Below are 19,810 nucleotides of genomic sequence, written 5' to 3' on the forward strand. Positions count from 1 at the left end.
AATACATAACCCCGAATATTCCCAAATTGGTCAATGAGGTACCCATTTTCTTTGGACAAGCTATGATGTTTTGGCAGCTAATGCAGAGGAATCTAATCAAACCTCCAGCAGACTGTGCTCGGATCAAGTCTAACGAACCCCTAAGAACTGCTTCCTGCTAATTAATAGCTAAACAAAATGATGGTGGCCACTTTGGTCCAAAACCCTAAAGGCAACATGCAAAGATACAAACAAAAGGAAAATCATTTGCATCAGGCGGGCAAAAAGAGCCCTACAGTCATCATTTGAAATTAGGCATTTGTTGACCCGTTTGAATAAACTGAAGAAAGGTCGGTATGCCCGAATCAATCTATTCGACAGCTTCCGAGTGATTGACAGGACTCGAAATATAAAAATGTAAATCGCAAATGAGGTATTGGTCCCGTCTGCAAAATCAGCTGCTGTTTTTTTATGAAAAGATTCGCAATCAAAGGTGTGCGCGACACAGAAGCAAGCAAAAGAAAATCACGTCCGACTTGTTGGCACATCTTCGAAGGCCAAACCTGCGAAGATTCCTCACCAAAATGTAAAAGAGAGAGAGAGAGAGAGAGAGAGAGAGAGAGAGAGAGAGGTGCTTATGGCCAAAGAATTACTAGAATAATGTCTGGACACAAAAGAAAAATTATTAAAGTGCACTCGAAGCATAACCTCCTATCTCTAGAAATTATTAAATGGATCGGGCATCATTCACGAGAGAGCTTAAAAATTTGCGATATGTAAATTCTCTGCTCAAATAAAGCTTACCGACATCTTTTTAGGTTGTTTTTTTTTTATCATGAAAATTATCTAATCAACCGCAGCATCAACGTGGTCTAAACAATTATGTAGTTTTTCCTTTGTTGACGTTGGACTTCGTACGATTGGTTTTCGGCACAAAATCCGCTGCCAATGGACAAAATCGACCTGTGTTCCTTCATTGTACCAAGTGGGGAAAAGCCAAATCAGCAAGGATCTAGGAAGCAACAGCTCTCTACAGTTGGATAAAGCTTTTAAAAAAAAAACCTCGAAAGGATGTCATAAGATGATCTTAGTCGTGGCAAATGCCATCGTATAGGTTCTACCTCATCTTTGGTCAACGACAGACAAGACCATCGACCATATTTCCAATTATTAACCAATTAATTAGTCATGGTAAACTACCAGGACTAGTAAAATACTGCCCACGAAATTTTTAAAATTGAGATTAACAATGAGCAGAAGAGACGTCTTGGGGGTGATTTTGTAGTTAATTTATCTTAACAATTATGGGATAGCAAGTACAGAAATAAAATAAATAAATAAAGATGTGGAGCTTGCGAGTTGGAAACTCTCTGCAATATTATACACCGCCGAATATGGCAGATGCATGTACCTTTCATACTTTTATTATAGGGACTAGAAGGATGGATCTTCTCCGGATCCCGTGGGATACGGTACACGTGGATGCAGGACACATGAAGGATGTTGCGTTAGAAACTAAATTTGTGGATTTTCTAGTGAAATTATTGAAAAATAGACATGTGATATATATATATATATATATATATATATATATATATATTTGCGCGCGCGCAGATCTCCTCTGCAAAGAAGAAGAGTAGATTTCAAACAAAACTTTGAAAAGATGAAGGCGAGAGAGATGTGTCATATGTTTATTCAGGATGATTAATTTTGGATCAGGATTTGACATTATGAGACTCAAGTTTAAGAAATTGCAAATATATTGCACAAGAAAGAAAGAAGAGGTTCTGCTTCAATAACATGGTTTCTTCTATTTCGAGAAACTTCGTGTTTTTCACGACATTCATCTTGAAAAGTTACACCGAATCAAAAGAGATATCATCCAAAAAAGTTACCCAAGCGATGAGATACGCATTCCAAAGAACTAATAACAGAAGAAACGCTCTAGTAGCACGGTTTCTCCTATTTTCGAGAAACTTCATATTTTCCATAAGATTCCTCTCTTTATTTCTTGCTTTTCACTCCATAAGATTCGACTTTTTATTTCTTGCTTCGCATCCAAGTGAGAAGAATAAGGACCTGTTTGGTTCAGCATTTGGCCAAGAGACTTTGAGAAAATGCAAATACTTTTGAGCTAAAAGCCTTTTTCAAAATACAAATAGTGTTTGATAAAGTGTATTTTAAAAACACATTAAAAAATAACTTTGACGTAAATGCTGTTTGGTGAAAAATGAACTTTATAAAGTATTTTTACTTTTTGAAAAAAAAAAAAATGGTGCTCGGTAGTGGTGGGAGGCAGGTGTCGGTGGCGATCGGTGGTGGTGGCGGCGGGAATGGCTGCTGGCGACGGTCGGCGGCGATCGGTGGTGGCCGGCGGGTGGCGGCGATCGGTGGCCAGCAATCGTCGGTGGTCGGTGGGCAACGGTCGGTGGGCAGCGGTCGGCGGCGATGGACAACGATCTACGGTGGTCGGGGACGATGGGCGGTGGCGAAAGGCAGGCGGCGGTCGGTGGGCGGTGGCGGACGGCGAGTGGCGATCGGTGGGCGGTGGTAGGTGGCTGGTGGCGGTGAGCGGCAATAGCGGCAACGGGGTGGCGGCAAGTTAATGTGACAAATTTAAAAGAAAAAATTAGTTGTATTTCGCAAAAGTCATTTAGCTCAAAATACCTTTAAAGGTACTTTGGGTCAAAGGACTTTAGAGAGCATTTGAGATGCAATTGCATATCCCCAAAATGAGCCATAAAATGATCCAAAGCATTTAACCAAAAGACTTTAGAGTCTCAATGCCCATTCCCAATGATGAACCAAACAGGGCCTAAGTCCCTATATCTCTATTTCCTATCTCTTATCTTTTTCTTTTCTCGCTAAGTCTCATTCATTTTTTCACAAAACTTTATTATAATTTCCTGAATATATTTCATTAATGCTCATGTTCTTCTACATTTAAAAAAAGAAAACATGATCATATGTAATGTTTTGCGGTTCTGATTACATAAGTTCTTTCCTAATTTCTTTGTGATTCATATTATTTTGATGGATTATAAAAAAAAAATAATGATAATAGTTCGTTAGACTTTACCTATCATTTTAACGGTAAAAATTGCATTTAATATTTCACTTATTATCAAATTCTATACAATCAATTTTCCATCTTGTTCTCAGCCCCAACAAACACCTAAAAATAATTTACTTTATGTTAAATCGAACGACTTTTTCTACCTACAATAAGTTTTCAATGAAACACATAGACCCATACATATGATTTAAATCCCATTTCGTCGTGAATCACACTATGCATAGAAATGGTTAAAATAAAGATTTTTTAGTAATTGGTAAAGAACACACCGCTACACGTAGTAGGTGTTCTCATGATTAGCAACGCAAGTGCACGTATCGAACAAGTAATAAAGTGATGAATAAAAGTATCGTTCCCACAGAGATTGTAGACAAATCAATCAAATTACTTACTAAAGGTGAACAATTCTCAAATTTATCTAACCAATTAAAAATTTAACAAAGGAATCAAAATTCTAAAGAAAAATAAATTAACCGAGGCAGAATGCACAAACTAAACGTAGAAATTTCGAATATAAAGGAGCAAAGAACAACGTATTTCTATTAAGGATAAAAAAAAACGTTAGAGCATCCGATTTCACTTAACCAATCAAGATTAATTAACCAATCTCGTCTTGCAACCAAATTGAATTCATAGTGTGATGGTAGAACTTCTTAATTTAAATCACTATCCTTGGTCCGGTATAGCGACCCTACTTGGATTTAGCAACCCACACTTGTTCCATGTGAATTTAAGTAAATCCAAACGCAGTAAGATCTATGAACGTTCCCGGATTCAATAAACCACCCTCGATTTATATACTACCGAAACCACACAAAAACTTAAGATATCTCTATCTATAATGAATTCATGGCTATATATCATAAAGTACTCGCATGGAATCTCCTTTCGGTCTCAAACATGCAACAAAAATCATTCAAGTGGTGATCAAACACTTAAAAGCATTAAGAACATGATATATAACTCCCACATATGAATTCTAAAATTGCATAAACGAGTCTAGAAAATTAATCAATCATAGTTAAGCTACATCGTAGCTCTAACAAGAAGTAGTCTAGAACATAATGAAGCTTAAATTAAAAACGATGAATAAACTAAACATGATGAAAAACTAGAACAAGTTCACCGAGAATAATCAAGGATTGACTTTGAATTCGCCTTCTTCTTCTTCACTTGGCATCCGGCATTGAAAAGAAGAATAGAAGCAAAACCCTAAACGTCGTATGATGTGTACGTCTCCTCTACCTCTCTTCTTCAAAAAATATCACGTTCTTTTTTCTGCATATGGCCATCTTCTTGTTTTGAAAAAAAGAAATCTTGATCACACCAGAATAGGATTGCAATCAAAGATTCTTCCCAAAAATAGACTTCTCTCAATAATAAAACTCCTAATTTAGCTTGGATTTTGAATTTCTCCCCAAGAAAAGCTTGATTCTCCTTGATTTCAAATTTGCATGGCTGAAGATCGGATTACCTACAAAATCAATTAAAAATAAATAAAGTAGACATCAAATTCAATTGAAACTAAGCAAATATTAAGTCTAAAATAATAAATAAACTCTATATAAAATAGAGTTATCAGTAGGATCAACATTTTTATCATGACATATGTGCACATGTATAGTGTTGTAGCGATATTAACTCATGCGTAGCGAAGTTAACAATGTAAAAACAATCTCATTAGGTTGAGTAACGAGCAAGAAATGGCTTTTAAAGCCCAAAACAGTTAGTGAAAATTTGACCATCTAAAGGAAAAACTCCACAAAACAAAAGCCAGGAGAAGCGAAATAATTCCACGAAACTACATGCCATTAAAATAATCCTGGAATGATTTCAAGCACAATAAGTTGTAAGAGTAAGACTTGCCTTACTCTTACTCTTACAAGTCAAGACTTGCCGTCTAAGCAATAATAAATGTCCATGAAATCGAAAAGTCGCACTACATGTCACATCGAACGTGAAAGTCAACATTCAAATTGGAAATCAGTTTTGACCAGACAACCATAAGCCAAGTCGAGACCCCAAAAGAGCATGTGTTCCAAAGCGGTTTCTTGCTATTCCTTCTTTACTTTTGTTTACTCTCCCTCTGCTTTTCAAAAGGGCATGTGTTAAATTCCATGTCATTAAAATAATCTGGGAATGATTTCAATCAGCGTACGTTGAATAGCGCAGGGCTTGCTATCCAAGCAATAAATGTCCACGGCAAGGAAAAGTCAGACCACTTATCAAAAGTAAAAGAGATCTCCCAAAAGGAAGAAGATGAGATCTCAATGTCCCGTCAACAATAAAATTGGAAATCAATTTTGACCAGACAAGTTCATGAGCCAAGTTGAAAGAGCATGAGTTCCAAAGTGTTCTCTTGGTATTCATTTTTCACTTTTGTTTTCTTTTCCCTCTCCTTTTCAAAAGAGCATGCGTTCAATTCCATGTCGTAGTGAATGAAATATGTTTTTTAACCTGCGGATGACATAATCTTGTTCTGACGTCTGGTAGAATCAGCACAGAAATGTCAAAATAAGGATTTGCTAGTAAGCAAGTAATGCATTGCCCGTGGCGGAACATAGTCGGATGCACATTTTTATCATAATATGCATACACGTATGTGGTGTCGTCGTGAGAAAGGGCAAACTATTGGCCAAATTAATTCACGAGTGTGCATGTGAATGGAAATATCGATCATTTGGAGGATTCCTATTTCAGTCCCGAATCTATTGTATAGATTTCAATACAGCTTTAAACATTTCAATTGATCCAATGTAACCCTAAATATTTGTGTGAAATTACAATATGACTTTCCATTCAATTCTCACCTGAAATTACTGACGTTGTGATCTAGTCATATTGCGTGTCACGGCCAATGATCTGACGTGGACAAAAAGGCCGCGCTTTTTAATTTTTGTATTTTTTTCTTTTATTTTTCTCGTCTTTCCTTCTTTTCCATGCAACCGTTCATCGTCTTCAACATCGACATTGCTCAACCAAAGCTCTTCCGGTTCACCTCCGTCGCTACCCACTACCACTCGGACCACTAGCGGCGCTCGTTAACCCCTGCACAATTGCCGGTAGCCACCATTGTCTTCGCAGATGCATAGGACTTTAGGTTATCTTGTCAAAAGAAAAAATAAAAAAAAACTGACATTGCTTGACAACCGATTTATATACTCTTTATATACAGTGATCTCGCTTCATTATTAATTTGAGCTTTTAAGTTAAACTTTCTAATATGATATCAAAATCAATACTATTGAGAAATATGATGATTGAATGAGAAGAAAAATGGAGTATGACTTTGATGCGCGAATTCACTTTTTTTTTTAAAAGAATTAGTTGCTCACAACATTACTAATGGTTATTGGTCTTGGAATGATAATATCATAAAGCAGTTATGATATTTCTTCAAGAACTCTCAAAGATAAACTATTGGAAAGAATTATGTATATTTGTTGAATATATCCTATCGAAAATCGTGAACATACGCAACCATTCAAAGATGAAATCCTTCTAAAATAACCGCTAATAAGTAACCGCCAAGAGAATAAAGACACATCTTCGTTTGTTTTACAAACAAAGACCAACAAGTACTATCCCTTTCGTATATGTGCATCCACCTCTTATGAGTCAAATTTCACATCCCTTGATAATAGATCCTATTTGGTCTTTATTTATACTCATGCAGTCTCTCCCAACCTATTAATGTAACTTTTGAGTTAGAATTTCGGACATCTTAAGAGCCCCTCATCCTCTTGTGGCTTCATTTTTTTGTGCACATTCGCCTTGTGCTTCTTTACGACCTGGCCTCAGGTTTCGTGATTCGCCCTCACGCATCCAAACTTGCAGCTTGAGCTCGATGCTATCCACTGTTTGGACTAAACGTGCTCGAGTTTAGCTTTGGACCGAGAGAGAAATATGACGGCCGTAGAGGTCATTGATGACAACGCAAGACGAGTCCTCGCCAGCATAAGCAAAGGTGACAAGTGATGGACAATCCAGAGGTCGAAGATGAAGATGATGAACAGTAGGATGTGTAGACATCCGAAGATGATTCGCTATTGTTCCAGAAAAAAGAAGATGAACAGTGAAAAGAAAATAAAAAACTAAGCAAAAGGGCAGTCTTTTTTTTTTTTTTTAATAAAGTTGTTCACCTCATATCAATAGCCATGATGCGTAAAACTATCTTTAATTGGACTGTCATGTGAGCAAGTTCAGGCTCACTTTTGCTGGAAAAATTATATTAAAATTTCGTGCAAATGTTTAATACTACATCAGAGCAATCGTACCATAGATTTATTGCCGAAATAACGGTTTTCCCATTATTTGTATCTCATTAGAATGAGTAACGAGCAAGAAAGGACTTTTAAACCACAGCATAACGAAAATTCAACCATATAATGGAACTCCTAGAAAGAAAACCTAGGAGAAGTGTAATGATTCTAAGAAATCATGACATTGTCATTAGGAAAAATCTTTGGAATGAATTCAAGCACAATAAGCACAAAAGCTTCTTGCCCAAGCAAATAATGTCTGCGAAAAAGGCAAAGTCAGACTATGCAGCAAAATCAGAAGCAAAAGAGATCTCCCACAAGTAAGAAGATGACATCTCAATGGCGAGTCAACGTTCAAGATGGCAATAAATCTTGACCAAACAAGTTCGTGAGCCACCTTAAAAGTCCAAAACAGCAGATGTTCCCTTATTTCCTTCAATTTACATCAGATTCAACGCCGTCTCAGCACGTAGCAAAGTCAAACACACTCGGGTTTCCAATCAATCTCGAAGAACAAAAACAAAACAAAAAATAGATTTGTAAAAAGAAGAAAATTATTGAATTTGGCTGAGGTAAGGGCAGACGTTTATGGCTCCTCTATTGTTTAACAAGAAACCCTAACTTCATCATACGACAGCACTAATAGAACCCAGACGCGACTTTCTGATAACAACACATTATATTGCAAAATATGCTAAAAAAAAATATGTAACACAATCTAATATTATATTTGTAGCTTAGGTCAGAATAGATATAGACAGCTGAATCAACGTTTGAACACCCAAAAAAAGAAAGAAAAAAGAAGAAAAAAAATATGTTAGTAACCTCCGAATACGTGATTCGGAAATAGAGTGCGCAACTAATGCAGCAAGCCAATCAAAATCGAGAGAACACAAAGCGGGGCTTTGTGTAAAATTCATTCCATTAAACACGATTACGCAATCGCGAGCAAAGATAATAAATCGTAATCAAATCGACTAATATGAAATGTGTGAATTATTTTGTTCTATATGTATTGCCATTGACTTTGTATGATGAGTTTAGATTTTATTTTTTCGTTTCGTTTGTCAAGATGAAAGAGCATAGTCGTATCAGACATCAGTTTTTTGAAATTACTCATGTGGAATCATGCCATGCATGTCGATGATGCATCAAGATCTGGGGATGTGATGGATGCATGTCGTCCATTAGTCCGACATCGGAACTTGCCATCGTGTTCTCCCTCTCTCTCCTCTTCTCTCTCTCTCTCTCTCTCTCTCTATGTGCTTATATGAAAGTATCCACCGATTTTGAATTTCCAAGGAAGATATGCTTAATTAAATAACATAGCTAGTTATTCATAGGATTAGGAGTTTTTTTTTTTTGGTTGAAATAGGATTAGGAGTACTGGAAGTTTACTTTATTGTAACTTTGTGAAGGAAAATTATCAAAAAAGTTCTGAATATATTGCACATGTCTCAATTAAGGTTGCGTATGGTAACGTTTCTATTTTTGGGAATATATTTGGAAGAGAAATATTTTTTTCTGTTTCTGTTCTCGGCTATGATTTTCAGGAACAGAAACGCGATTGACAAGTAAAAAAAAAAAATACTTTTTTCACCAAAAGGAATGATCTGCAATCGGCGGCCAGCAGTGGGCGACGGCGATCGGCTGCGGCAGGCGGGCGGGCTGCGCCCGGCGGGCAGCGGCCGACTCCTCACGGACAATGGTGGGCGGTGGTGGCTTGCATAAGCTCACCCTCGAGTTGTTTCTAAAAAGTGTTCTAAAATCCAAAAACAAGTTTTTTTTTATTTCTTTTTTTTGGCTTCAAAAGTGTTTCTTATTTCGAAACACTTTTAGAACATTTTTCAACCATACCCGTTTCTGTTCCGAAAGTGTTCTGGGAACACTTTCGGAACAGAAATACTTTCTAGGGAGTGTTACCATACAAGCCCTAAGTTGCTAATATCTCAATTGTGTCAATTTAGTTCGAAACTTCTTCAAGTTTAATTTTGGTTGAAAATGCTGATGTAGATATCGGTTGGCCTACGTGACACGGTCAGTGCTTCTGTGAATATTTATAAAAAATATTTTTAACAATTTTCTAAATTTCTTCTCATGTTTTTAGCTCTTTTTTTTTTTTTTTTGTTGAGGGCTGGCAAGGGTCGCCGGTCAACCCTCACCGGCCACAAACGAGGGTCAAGATGCATTTGCTGAATCTAAGCGAGGCTCGCAATGCCATTGCCCGATCTGGGTCGCGGCCTCACCGGGGCCAAATTTGGGGTCCGTTGGCGACTCTTGCCGGCCCTCAATTTAAAATAAATAAAAAGCACAAAAAATTAAAAATTTATTAAAGTATTTTTTTTAATAAATATTCAGCCATACCATAACATAGTTTTCCTATTATAGAGCTGTTGGTGTCGGGTTCACTCAAAATAAACAGCAATTATGATTCATGCTCAACATTCCATCATGGTATGGAATTTATGTGATCTTCATAAGTTCCCTAATATTAGTCGCACGATCCCACCCTTTTCACTTATAAAAAGGTTAATTTCATGAAAAATCCCAATTGGTACATCTATGTCAAATTTACTCCAAATTAATTTTTTGATTACAAAAAATCTTAAACTGGTACACATGTGACAAATTTATCCCAAATTAATTTTTTGACCATCCAAAATTACAAACCAGGACATTTATGATAAATTTACCATTCGTTAATTTTTGTTAAATTGTGTTAATACAATGAAAAACCCAAAATTTGGGGCATCTGTGACAAATGAAGGGTAAAAATCCCAAACCGATGCACTCATTAACTATCACATGTCATCCAACTCAGCAACTTGAATGTAAAATTAATGGAAACTAACATAGGGTAGATTTGTTGTACCGGTTTGGGGTTTTTCATTGTATTAACACACAAAAAAAAAGGGACTTTGATTCTTTTTTCTGAAAGAAAAGGGCGTCATTTTGATATTTCTAGATGAAAGAGGGGTTGCATGTGCCTAGTCCCATCATTTTGATCTCTTTCTAGATTAAACTTTCAGTAGAAAAATAATGCCTTTGGTTGTTCCCAATATTACGTATCAACTTATAAAGGCACCCTATATTAAACTAATTACGGTTGACCCTCTTCTTGGGAAGTAGGGGGTAGAGGCTTACCAGGGACGGCTGCAAGCAAGGGACATTAGGTGGTACGAAGCATTTCGTGCTTCTCACACTTTGCCAATCGTTGGAGGATCTTTTGCCATCTATTTCAATTCCTCGATCTCCTCGGTAATCGAAAACAAATGTTATTGCCAAGTTGGGAAGTACATATGGTCGGTAGCAATGTAATATAACTACTTGCGATTATTACAAAACTAATGTGAAAGAGCTTATAGAAGTTGCCTTCGATACAATATCAGAAAGTCTAATCCAAAAACTTAAATCGATTGACGAGGGATAGCAGATGTGTATAAAAAGCAGACAAACCCGTTATTAAGCGACTCGAGTTTGTTAGAATTTTTACAAAGTTAGAAACTCAATCTCGTCCCGACCTACGTTGCGCGTTCGTGTCGGCCTAATTCCGGCGTCTCCAACCGGCATGGTTGGCAATGGAATGCTGCCATGCCATACATGGAATCATCAACCTTCTCGTTCCCACTTCCATTTACTTTTCAAAGTACAAGTATGTTCCAAGAAAAGCAGTACCAGAACATGCGCCAACCTGTTTCCTTCCTCCTATGATCTATGCAATTGCGTCAAACCCACTTGTGGATCGAAATCATATGGAAAGGAGAAAGGAAAAAAAAAATTCATTGACCCCCTTTTGGCAACTTTTTCTTCTTCTCAAGCTATATATACCCACGAAATGCAGCTCCCTCTTCTTTAACCATCACCAGAAGCTTTCAAAAGCATCTAGGAAAGCTCCATACTTTCCTGGCCCTGTTCACGCACATTTTTCTTGGGCAAGGGCCTTCTTGCATGAAAACTACAGTCCCGTGAAGCGTTTGTGTAGGTCGAGTGGGTGACTATGGACACCGGTGATGCGCTTCGAGTAAGCAGCGCAAGGCTGAGCAGTTCAAGGCTGAGCAGTGCACGTTTGAGCAGCTCAAACATATTCAGGGCAGATGGGAAGGAGATCTTCTCGAGGTCTAGCAGGGATGAGGATGACGAGGAGGCCCTGAAGTGGGCCGCGATCGAAAAGCTCCCGACGTACTTGCGTGTTCGGCGGGGCATTCTCGCCGAAGAAGAAGGCAAGATAACGGAGGTCGATATCGAGAATCTCGGGTTGATAGAGAGGAGGAACCTGTTGGAGAGGTTGTTGAAGACCGCTGAGGAAGACAACGAGAAGTTCTTGTTAAAGCTGAAGCAGAGGATTGAGAGGTACGTGCTGATGACTTTGAGAAAGAGATTGGATCTGGGAAACGGTATTTTCTTCTCTGAGGTGAAAGTTTCCAATATAAATCTTTTATAAGGTCTCTGCTTTCTCTGCTGTATTGCAAACAGAGTTGGACTGGATTTTCCTACGATCGAAGTCCGATTCGAGCATCTGAATGTCGAGGCAGAAGCTTATGTGGGGAGCCGAGCTCTACCCACAATATTCAACTTCTCTGTTAACATGCTAGAGGTAATTCAACACTCAATTCATAACATATCGACATTTTCTTGAATTCTGCTCAAATTGACTGAACCCTGCCTCATATGTTAATCAATGTCAACAGGGGCTTCTCAACATTTTTCACGTCCTTCCTAGTAGAAAGAAACCATTACCGATCCTCAACGATGTCAGCGGAATCATCAAGCCTCGCAGGTAAGAAGAGAGACAGATTTTTATCAGCACACAATGCTCAAGAAGTGAAGTTCGGATATTGCTGACATAAACATTTTATTTCTCTTTTGCAGGATGACATTACTTCTGGGGCCTCCGGGCTCGGGAAAGACCACGTTACTTCTAGCATTAGCTGGGAAGCTCGACAAAGATTTGAAAGTAAGCAAAAACAAAGAACTTCTAGAGCTGTATTACTTTAAGAATGAAATGTTTTGGTGGGCAAGTAAAACAAAGAGCTTGTGAATCGCAGTTTTCGGGAAGAGTCACGTACAACGGACACGGGATGGAAGAATTCGTACCGCAGAGGACATCGGCCTACATAAGTCAACATGATCTCCACATAGGAGAAATGACTGTTAGGGAAACTCTGGCTTTCTCGGCCAGGTGTCAAGGTGTCGGACCCCGTTATGGTGAGTTCCGCCTATTTTTCTGCGTAATCATAATTTGAAGGATAAATTCTAAAGCAGAGCAAGGATTAAGAGGTATGATACTACCTTTGTATTTCAGAGATGCTAGCAGAGTTATCAAGAAGAGAGAAGGAGGCAAATATCAAACCCGATCCCGACATAGATATCTTTATGAAGGTGAGAAATGATCACACTAATGAACTGGTGGAACAGCTTTGTGACTGCAAATTTTTCATCCATCTACTTTCTTTTCTCTGAATGTGCAATGTCAGCGCTTCTATTGACCTTAATCTTCTGCAGGCAGCAGCACTGGAAGGACAGGAGACGACTGTTGTTACCGATTACATACTCAAGGTAATAATCAAGGAAGTCAAAACAACGTTATTGCATTCTTCGATTTTGCCATGGAAGAAAGGGGAAAACACAGAGACTTGAAATTTCTGTTCTTTTTGCGATGCTTAATTCTAGATTCTGGGACTTGAAATCTGCGCTGACACAATGGTTGGAGATGAAATGATAAGAGGCATCTCCGGTGGACAAAAGAAACGAGTCACAACGGGTAAGACTCGGGGGGCCGCTTTAGTATCCCATGCGGTTAGATGATTGCGATGAATTTTCTTATCAAGTTAAGGTTGAGTTTCTTCAATTCCGTGTTGACATAAAACAGGGGAGATGCTAGTCGGGCCAGCCAAGGCTCTCTTCATGGACGAAATATCGACCGGGTTGGATAGTTCGACAACATTCCAAATAGTGAACTCCCTCAGACAGTCCATACACATCCTCAATGGGACTGCTCTGATATCGCTACTCCAGCCTGCGCCAGAAACTTACGACCTGTTTGATGATATCATCCTTCTCTCGGATGGGCAGATCGTGTACCAAGGTCCCCGAGAAAACGTGCTTGAGTTCTTCGAGCACATGGGCTTTAAATGTCCTGAAAGGAAAGGAGTAGCTGATTTCTTGCAAGAAGTAATATTTCAAATCACATGTAAAATTGTTTTCTTCTCTCTATAAGTGACGACGACTCATTCACTTTTTATCTTCTGTAATTTGATCTGTAGGTGACTTCGAGGAAAGATCAAGAGCAGTATTGGGCAAATAAGGAGACGCCCTATAGGTTTGTAACCGTCAAAGAATTCTCCGAAGCGTTGCAGTCATTTCACATTGGTCGAAAACTCGGTGACCAGCTTGCGATCCCATTCGACAAGTCGAAAGGCCATCCAGCTGCTCTAACAACTAAGAAGTACGGGGTGAGCCAGAAAGAACTTTTGAGAGCTTGCGCTTCGAGGGAATTTTTGCTAATGAAGAGAAACTCATTTGTCTATATTTTCAAAATGTCTCAGGTGAGCAGGTTGAAGTAATGGTTTTCCTAGTTTAGTCTGCAGTCCTGACTGAGTGATACATTTGATCTGTCCATTACATTTGTGATGTCCTAATACTTCCTTTTTCGGATGCATATCAGCTTATCATTATGGCTTTCATAACCATGACGGTGTTCCTACGGACAGAGATGCACCGAGATACCGTGACAGATGGCGGGATTTATTTCGGGGCTCTCTTTTTCACTCTGATCATCATAATGTTTAATGGGTTCTCGGAGCTTGCCATGTCCATCATGAAGCTCCCCGTCTTCTACAAGCAGAGAGACTTCCTCTTCTTTCCTCCGTGGACATATGCGCTACCCACATGGATCCTGAAGATCCCGATCTCTTTTGTAGAAGTTGCTGTTTGGGTGATCCTAACTTACTTTGTCATCGGCTATGACCCTAATCCTGGAAGGTTGGTCGAATTGAAGTTATTCGGTAATTCCAGACTTCGCTAATGATTCAGATACTGATAACAGCTTTGTTTAATACCAGGTTCTTCAAACAGTATTTGTTGCTCCTATGCCTACATCAGATGGCCTCTGGATTATTCCGATTCATCGGCTCAGTAGGAAGGAACATTATCGTGGCAAACACTTTTGGGTCGTTGGGATTACTCACCATTTTGGTCTTGGGCGGATTCATCATCTCAAGAGGTCAACCGGACAACTAAATAATTCTCCTTTCGATTTGCACTCACATATTCAATTTCCTGATGTGACTTTGTTTGAAATCAGATAATATTAAGCCATGGTGGATATGGGGTTATTGGATCTCCCCAATGATGTATGGACAGAATGCTATTGCAGTAAACGAGTTCCTCGGAAAGCAGTGGAGACATGTAAGTACTTTCTTATGAAACTGTCGTTAAAGACTACAGCAAAGGATCAACAAAGGTCGTTAAAGTTGTAAGAATATCAGCTGATCAAGTTTCGGAACCTTTGTGGTTTAGATTCCTTCTGGCGCCACAGAACCTTTGGGAGTTTCGGTCCTGAAGTCCCGCGGAGTTTTTCCCGAAGCACGTTGGTATTGGATAGGAATTGGAGCTTCGATTGGATACATGTTTCTGTTTAATTTCCTGTTCACTGTGGCTTTGAAATATCTCAACCGTGAGTCTCCCTTCGGAAGGTTTTTATTTTTTGTATTCGGTGTGCAGTTCTAGTGATTTACTTACATTTTGCTGCAGCATTTGGGAAGCCTCAAGCTGTACTATCGAAAGAGACTCTGGCAGAGAAAATCGCAAGCACGAAAGGAGAGGTCATTGAGCTATCACCAAGAGGAAGCCAGAGGAGTTCATCTGGTGAGCCACAGAATCCACATATCATATATTTTTTTATGTAAGATAGAACTTAAACCAAAGGATCACTATCATGATAATACAGAAAACCAAAGAAGCGCCACATCAGGAACAGTGTCTACAAGAGTTGGGAGCATAAACAATTCGGACCCGAATAGGAAACGAGGAATGGTTCTTCCTTTCGAGCCGCTTTCTATAGCTTTTGATGATATCAGATACGCCATAGACATGCCCCAGGTACTGTTTTATTGGAAGATGCTTTTGTTCTGACAATTGAACCGAGGTGCAGAACTTTTTAGATGTGCTCGAAATTTTTGTTGTAGCAGGAAATGAAAGCTCAAGGTATTCCTGAAGATCGGCTGGAACTTCTAAAGGGTGTTACTGGTGCTTTTAGGCCAGGAGTATTGACGGCTTTAATGGGTGTCAGTGGCGCTGGAAAGACCACTCTGATGGACGTGCTGGCTGGAAGGAAAACAGGTGGATACATCGACGGGACAATCACGATATCTGGGTACCCAAAGAAGCAAGAAACATTCGCTCGCATATCGGGATACTGTGAACAAACCGATATCCACTCTCCTCACGTCACGGTTTACGAGTCCTTAGTGTATTCTGCGTGGCTTCGGCTACCTTCTGAAGTGGATTCTGAGACTAGGAAGGTAGATTTATTACTTGATCCATTAGATCATCCGGCGTCTTACATGAACTCACCATATTTATCTGTAGCAAAAGATGCATTACCAATCTTTCAAAAGACAGTTTGGTTTTCTTGAAAAGCAGTGGAGTGCTAACTAGAAATTTGATCCAACATCTGCAGATGTTCATTGAAGAAGTGATGGAGCTCGTTGAGCTTACCCCGTTACGAGAAGCGCTAGTTGGGTTGCCTGGTGTGAATGGCCTCTCCACCGAGCAGAGGAAAAGGCTGACAATTGCAGTGGAGCTCGTAGCCAACCCGTCGATCATATTCATGGACGAGCCTACCTCTGGCCTCGATGCCAGGGCAGCTGCTATAGTAATGAGAACGGTTAGAAACACAGTTGACACAGGGCGAACTGTTGTTTGCACCATCCACCAGCCGAGCATCGACATATTTGACGCTTTTGATGAGGTTGGACGCAAATTTTCACAGGGGACCGAGCTATCTGTTTGCTTTTGTCTTTCCACACCACTAGTATCTGAGAGATTTCCCAATTCATATGCAGCTGTTTCTTCTGAAAAGAGGTGGCGAGGAGATCTATGTTGGTCCGCTAGGCCAGCATTCCTCGCACCTGATCAACTATTTTGAGGTGAGCTCTCTGCTGCGCCGTAAGAAACTAAGTTTAGATTACATTGAGCTTTAACTGCTAACATTGCATACTTTCAATCGGAGGGCATTAGCGGAGTCCCAAAAATCAAAGACGGATACAATCCAGCGACATGGATGTTGGAGGTGACGGCGGCTGCTCAAGAAGACATCCTCGGGGTCAACTTCACTGAACACTACGGGAATTCGGAACTGTTTAGGTAAGAAGTTACTTTTCAGAAGCATAATAGTTTTCGATTTTCAGCTCGAGAACCTCAAAGAGATTATCATAAAGTTGAAGATTGAAAAGTGGAGCTTAGAAAGACTAGTAGCATAACTTTTACATGTCTCGCGTTCTTCAACGATTGAAACAGGAGAAACAAAGCTCTGATCAAGGAACTAAGTACGCCTCCACCGGAGTCGAAAGATCTCCATTTTCCAACGCAATATTCACAATCGTTCTTCACCCAGTGCATGGCTTGCCTATGGAAACAACACTGGTCATATTGGCGCAACCCGTCATACACAGCCGTGAGACTTCTATTCACAATTTTCATCGCTCTGACGTTTGGCACGATATTTTGGAAACTCGGCTCCAAGAGGTAATAGGCACAAATGCATATTCACAGATATACAAGTTCTACTCTTTTTTCGGTTGCAAAAGACAAAGCAGTTGGACTCAGGAAAAGAAGTATACTGGCTCTGTTATAGACATTATTTGCTCAAAAAACTTGTGGGACTTGCAGGAATAGCCAGCAAGATCTCTTCAACGCAATGGGCTCTATGTACGCGGCTTGCCTCTTCATCGGATTTCAGAATTCAACCTCTGTTCAACCCGTCGTGGCTGTTGAGAGGACAGTCTTCTATCGAGAGAGAGGGGCTGGAATGTACTCCGCTCTGCCATATGCTTTCGGACAGGTAAAGACATGTTTCACTTTCATATCTAAGTGAAGGTAATGGACTTAGGTAGTTCCATTGGATAAATCGGAAATGACTTCAAGAAGCCCTCAGCGCTCTCAAAAGAGTCTTGAGAGATTCCATCATGTTATGTGACAAAATTGTTTTGCACAGGTTATGATCGAGATTCCCTACATCTTCCTCCAAACTGTCATCTATAGTGTGATTGTCTATTCAATGATCGGGTTCGAGTGGACCGCCGTCAAGTTCTTTTGGTACATCTTCTACATGTACTTCAGCCTGTTGTACTTCAGTTTCTATGGGATGATGAGCGTGGCGGTCACGCCCAACCACAACATAGCCGCCATAACCTCTTCCGCATTCTACGCAATTTGGAACCTTTTCTCGGGATTCGTCGTTCCTCGAACGGTAAGTTCATCGATATCTTCCCTGAAACCGAAAGGGGAAAAACAATGCTACGCATTACTGAGGAGAGCTAACATTTTTCATTTTAACAGAGACTTCCCATCTGGTGGAGATGGTATTACTGGGCTTGTCCCCTTTCCTGGACATTGTATGGACTGGTGGCCTCACAGTATGCAGATGTTCAGACGAGGCTTGTCACCGGCGAGACGGTGGAAGAGTTCGTGAGGAGTTATTTTGGGTTCAGGCATGACTTCTTGGGAGTGGTTGCCATCATGCTGGTCGGCTTTGCTGTCCTCTTCGGATTCATCTTTGCCTTCTCGATCAGAGCATTCAACTTCCAGAAGCGGTGACAGAAGGCGCAACGGGAGATCAGATAGAAATTGAATATATGTTCAGTAGTTACAAGATATGTGTGTGGATCGAAAGTTTTATTGAAGAAAGTGGAATATAATTTTGTAGAGTCAGTCATATAGGAAAGTGTAACCATAAGGACTACTTCAAGCAATTCTACAAATAACTGCAACACTTGTCTTCCTGCTTCAACTTGTGCTCTCTGCTTAATTCTGGGGATAAAGCTTTTCAGATAGACTAAATGGAAATGTCGCGTCTGTAAGGCATTCGGCGGCCTCCGTGCAATGATCGAAGCACCCATTTTGATAGCTGTACCTACAGCGAAATCTTTCGTTCGGAGTAATTCTACGAATGTGCACAATTAAATGCACAAACCAACAAGAAAATACTGCACACTTTATCATCAAGCAGCAAAGAACAACAATCGGAACTCAGAGCAGATCTCTGCCAAAATGAAAAAGTGCGGCTGACAATATGCCCACATATATTACAGTTTGTGACTCCAAAATTGCGACCACCTAAACCGAGAGCTAGCAGAACTTTATCTCGACGAAATGGACGAGGATAAAGCACCGGCGAAAACCTCGACTTAGTCTCTATCTCCTCCTTGATCAGCCAAGCTATCTGAGTAGCTCTGAAGTCCCCTTGAACCTTCAGCTGAAAAGCTCCTATGAAGTGTCGAGCGTGGAACGATTAGGTTGGGCGGAGGATGTGATTGAAAGCAGACAACAAGTGCAACCAAAATTATCCCTACTCTTGTCTCTCCCTCTTCAGACCCTCATCTACCAGATCCTTACAACACATGTAATAGTTGTCCCCATGGAAAGGGCCAACTCAGCTCCTTACCCAAAATGAAATGAGCCCCTCTCGTTTGTAAATTTTAAAGTGTTGAGAAAGATGGCTTTGTTAGTTTGTTTATCAAGAATGAGAGGTAACACCGATTCTGAAAGGAATGCAATTAGAAGACTCATGATAGAACCGTCCTCTTATTGCTAGAGAGCTGCTTGGACTGCATTAGAAGGGATATGCTGTGTTTCCATCGACATGACCGTAGAGATTTTCTCCCTTGAAAAAAGGGATAACATGTGTTATCCATAGCAAGTAATTGAATGTTGTGAGACACACACAAAGGAAGTGGCGCGTAGTTGCGAAACGGGGAAATGGAGAAAAAGTGCTCGTAATGGTGGCGGTGGCGGTGGCGGTGGCGGGATTCTCCATTTCGACCATCTTTGTAAAAAAAAGAGCTAGGATTCAAAGAGGGGGTGTGAGCCTTAGTTGAGCTCTGATACCACGTTGAGACGAAATTATTAATGATCGTCTTGTTTGCATTTGAGGACTCTGCTCCATTTATAGATTAACTAATACATAAGAAATAAACTAAGTATTAAAGACATGAGAGCTACCCAATTATTAAAATTGTGAGAACGAGAAATCAATTAAAGTCCTAGGAACTGGGAAACGCATTAATCGACAACAAGGTAACCGGCTGACAACTCGTCTACTGAATCGACAACTCTCTTCATAGTCCCCGAAAGAGGGTCTCGAGCGTCGGTCGCCTCATCCCACCCTTTTTACGGCCTAATATCCAAAAAAAAAAAAAAATACTTCCACTTCAGCATTTATGACAATTATATCAAAAAAAAAAAATTTCTCGTAAAAAACCCTAACTTTTAC

At 39.9% G+C, this 19,810-nt stretch overlaps 1 protein-coding gene across 1 annotated transcript; it reads left to right on the forward strand.

Annotated features, from left to right (window-relative positions):
- Positions 1 to 11,186: 11,186 nt before the first annotated feature.
- LOC115750093 (pleiotropic drug resistance protein 1-like) lies at positions 11,187 to 18,328 on the forward strand. Its single transcript, XM_030687257.2, has 24 exons — positions 11,187 to 11,667; positions 11,791 to 11,911; positions 12,006 to 12,094; positions 12,187 to 12,271; positions 12,363 to 12,522; positions 12,620 to 12,696; positions 12,820 to 12,873; positions 12,988 to 13,078; positions 13,187 to 13,488; positions 13,581 to 13,862; positions 13,982 to 14,298; positions 14,379 to 14,539; positions 14,621 to 14,724; positions 14,836 to 14,992; positions 15,070 to 15,183; positions 15,266 to 15,417; positions 15,507 to 15,839; positions 15,998 to 16,288; positions 16,383 to 16,466; positions 16,550 to 16,683; positions 16,837 to 17,064; positions 17,209 to 17,380; positions 17,534 to 17,788; positions 17,878 to 18,328. The coding sequence occupies exons 1-24, from the start codon at positions 11,315 to 11,317 to the stop codon at positions 18,133 to 18,135; spliced, it is 4,374 nt and encodes a 1,457-aa protein (XP_030543117.1). The 5' UTR covers positions 11,187 to 11,314; the 3' UTR covers positions 18,136 to 18,328.
- Positions 18,329 to 19,810: the final 1,482 nt, after the last annotated feature.

Source organism: Rhodamnia argentea, chromosome 4 (assembly GCF_020921035.1).
Source record: "Rhodamnia argentea isolate NSW1041297 chromosome 4, ASM2092103v1, whole genome shotgun sequence".
Classification (NCBI taxonomy): Eukaryota; Viridiplantae; Streptophyta; class Magnoliopsida; order Myrtales; family Myrtaceae; genus Rhodamnia; species Rhodamnia argentea.

Excerpts from the sequence above, each read along its gene's own strand:
- LOC115750093 (XM_030687257.2), top strand. The coding sequence starts at position 11,315 with ATGGACACCGGTGATGCGCTTCGAGTAAGCAGCGCAAGGCTGAGCAGT. Across the intron at positions 12,095-12,186 it reads GGAATCATCAAGCCTCGCAG|GATGACATTACTTCTGGGGC; the intron begins GTAAGAAGAGAG and ends TCTCTTTTGCAG. Across the intron at positions 15,418-15,506 it reads ACGCCATAGACATGCCCCAG|GAAATGAAAGCTCAAGGTAT; the intron begins GTACTGTTTTAT and ends TTGTTGTAGCAG.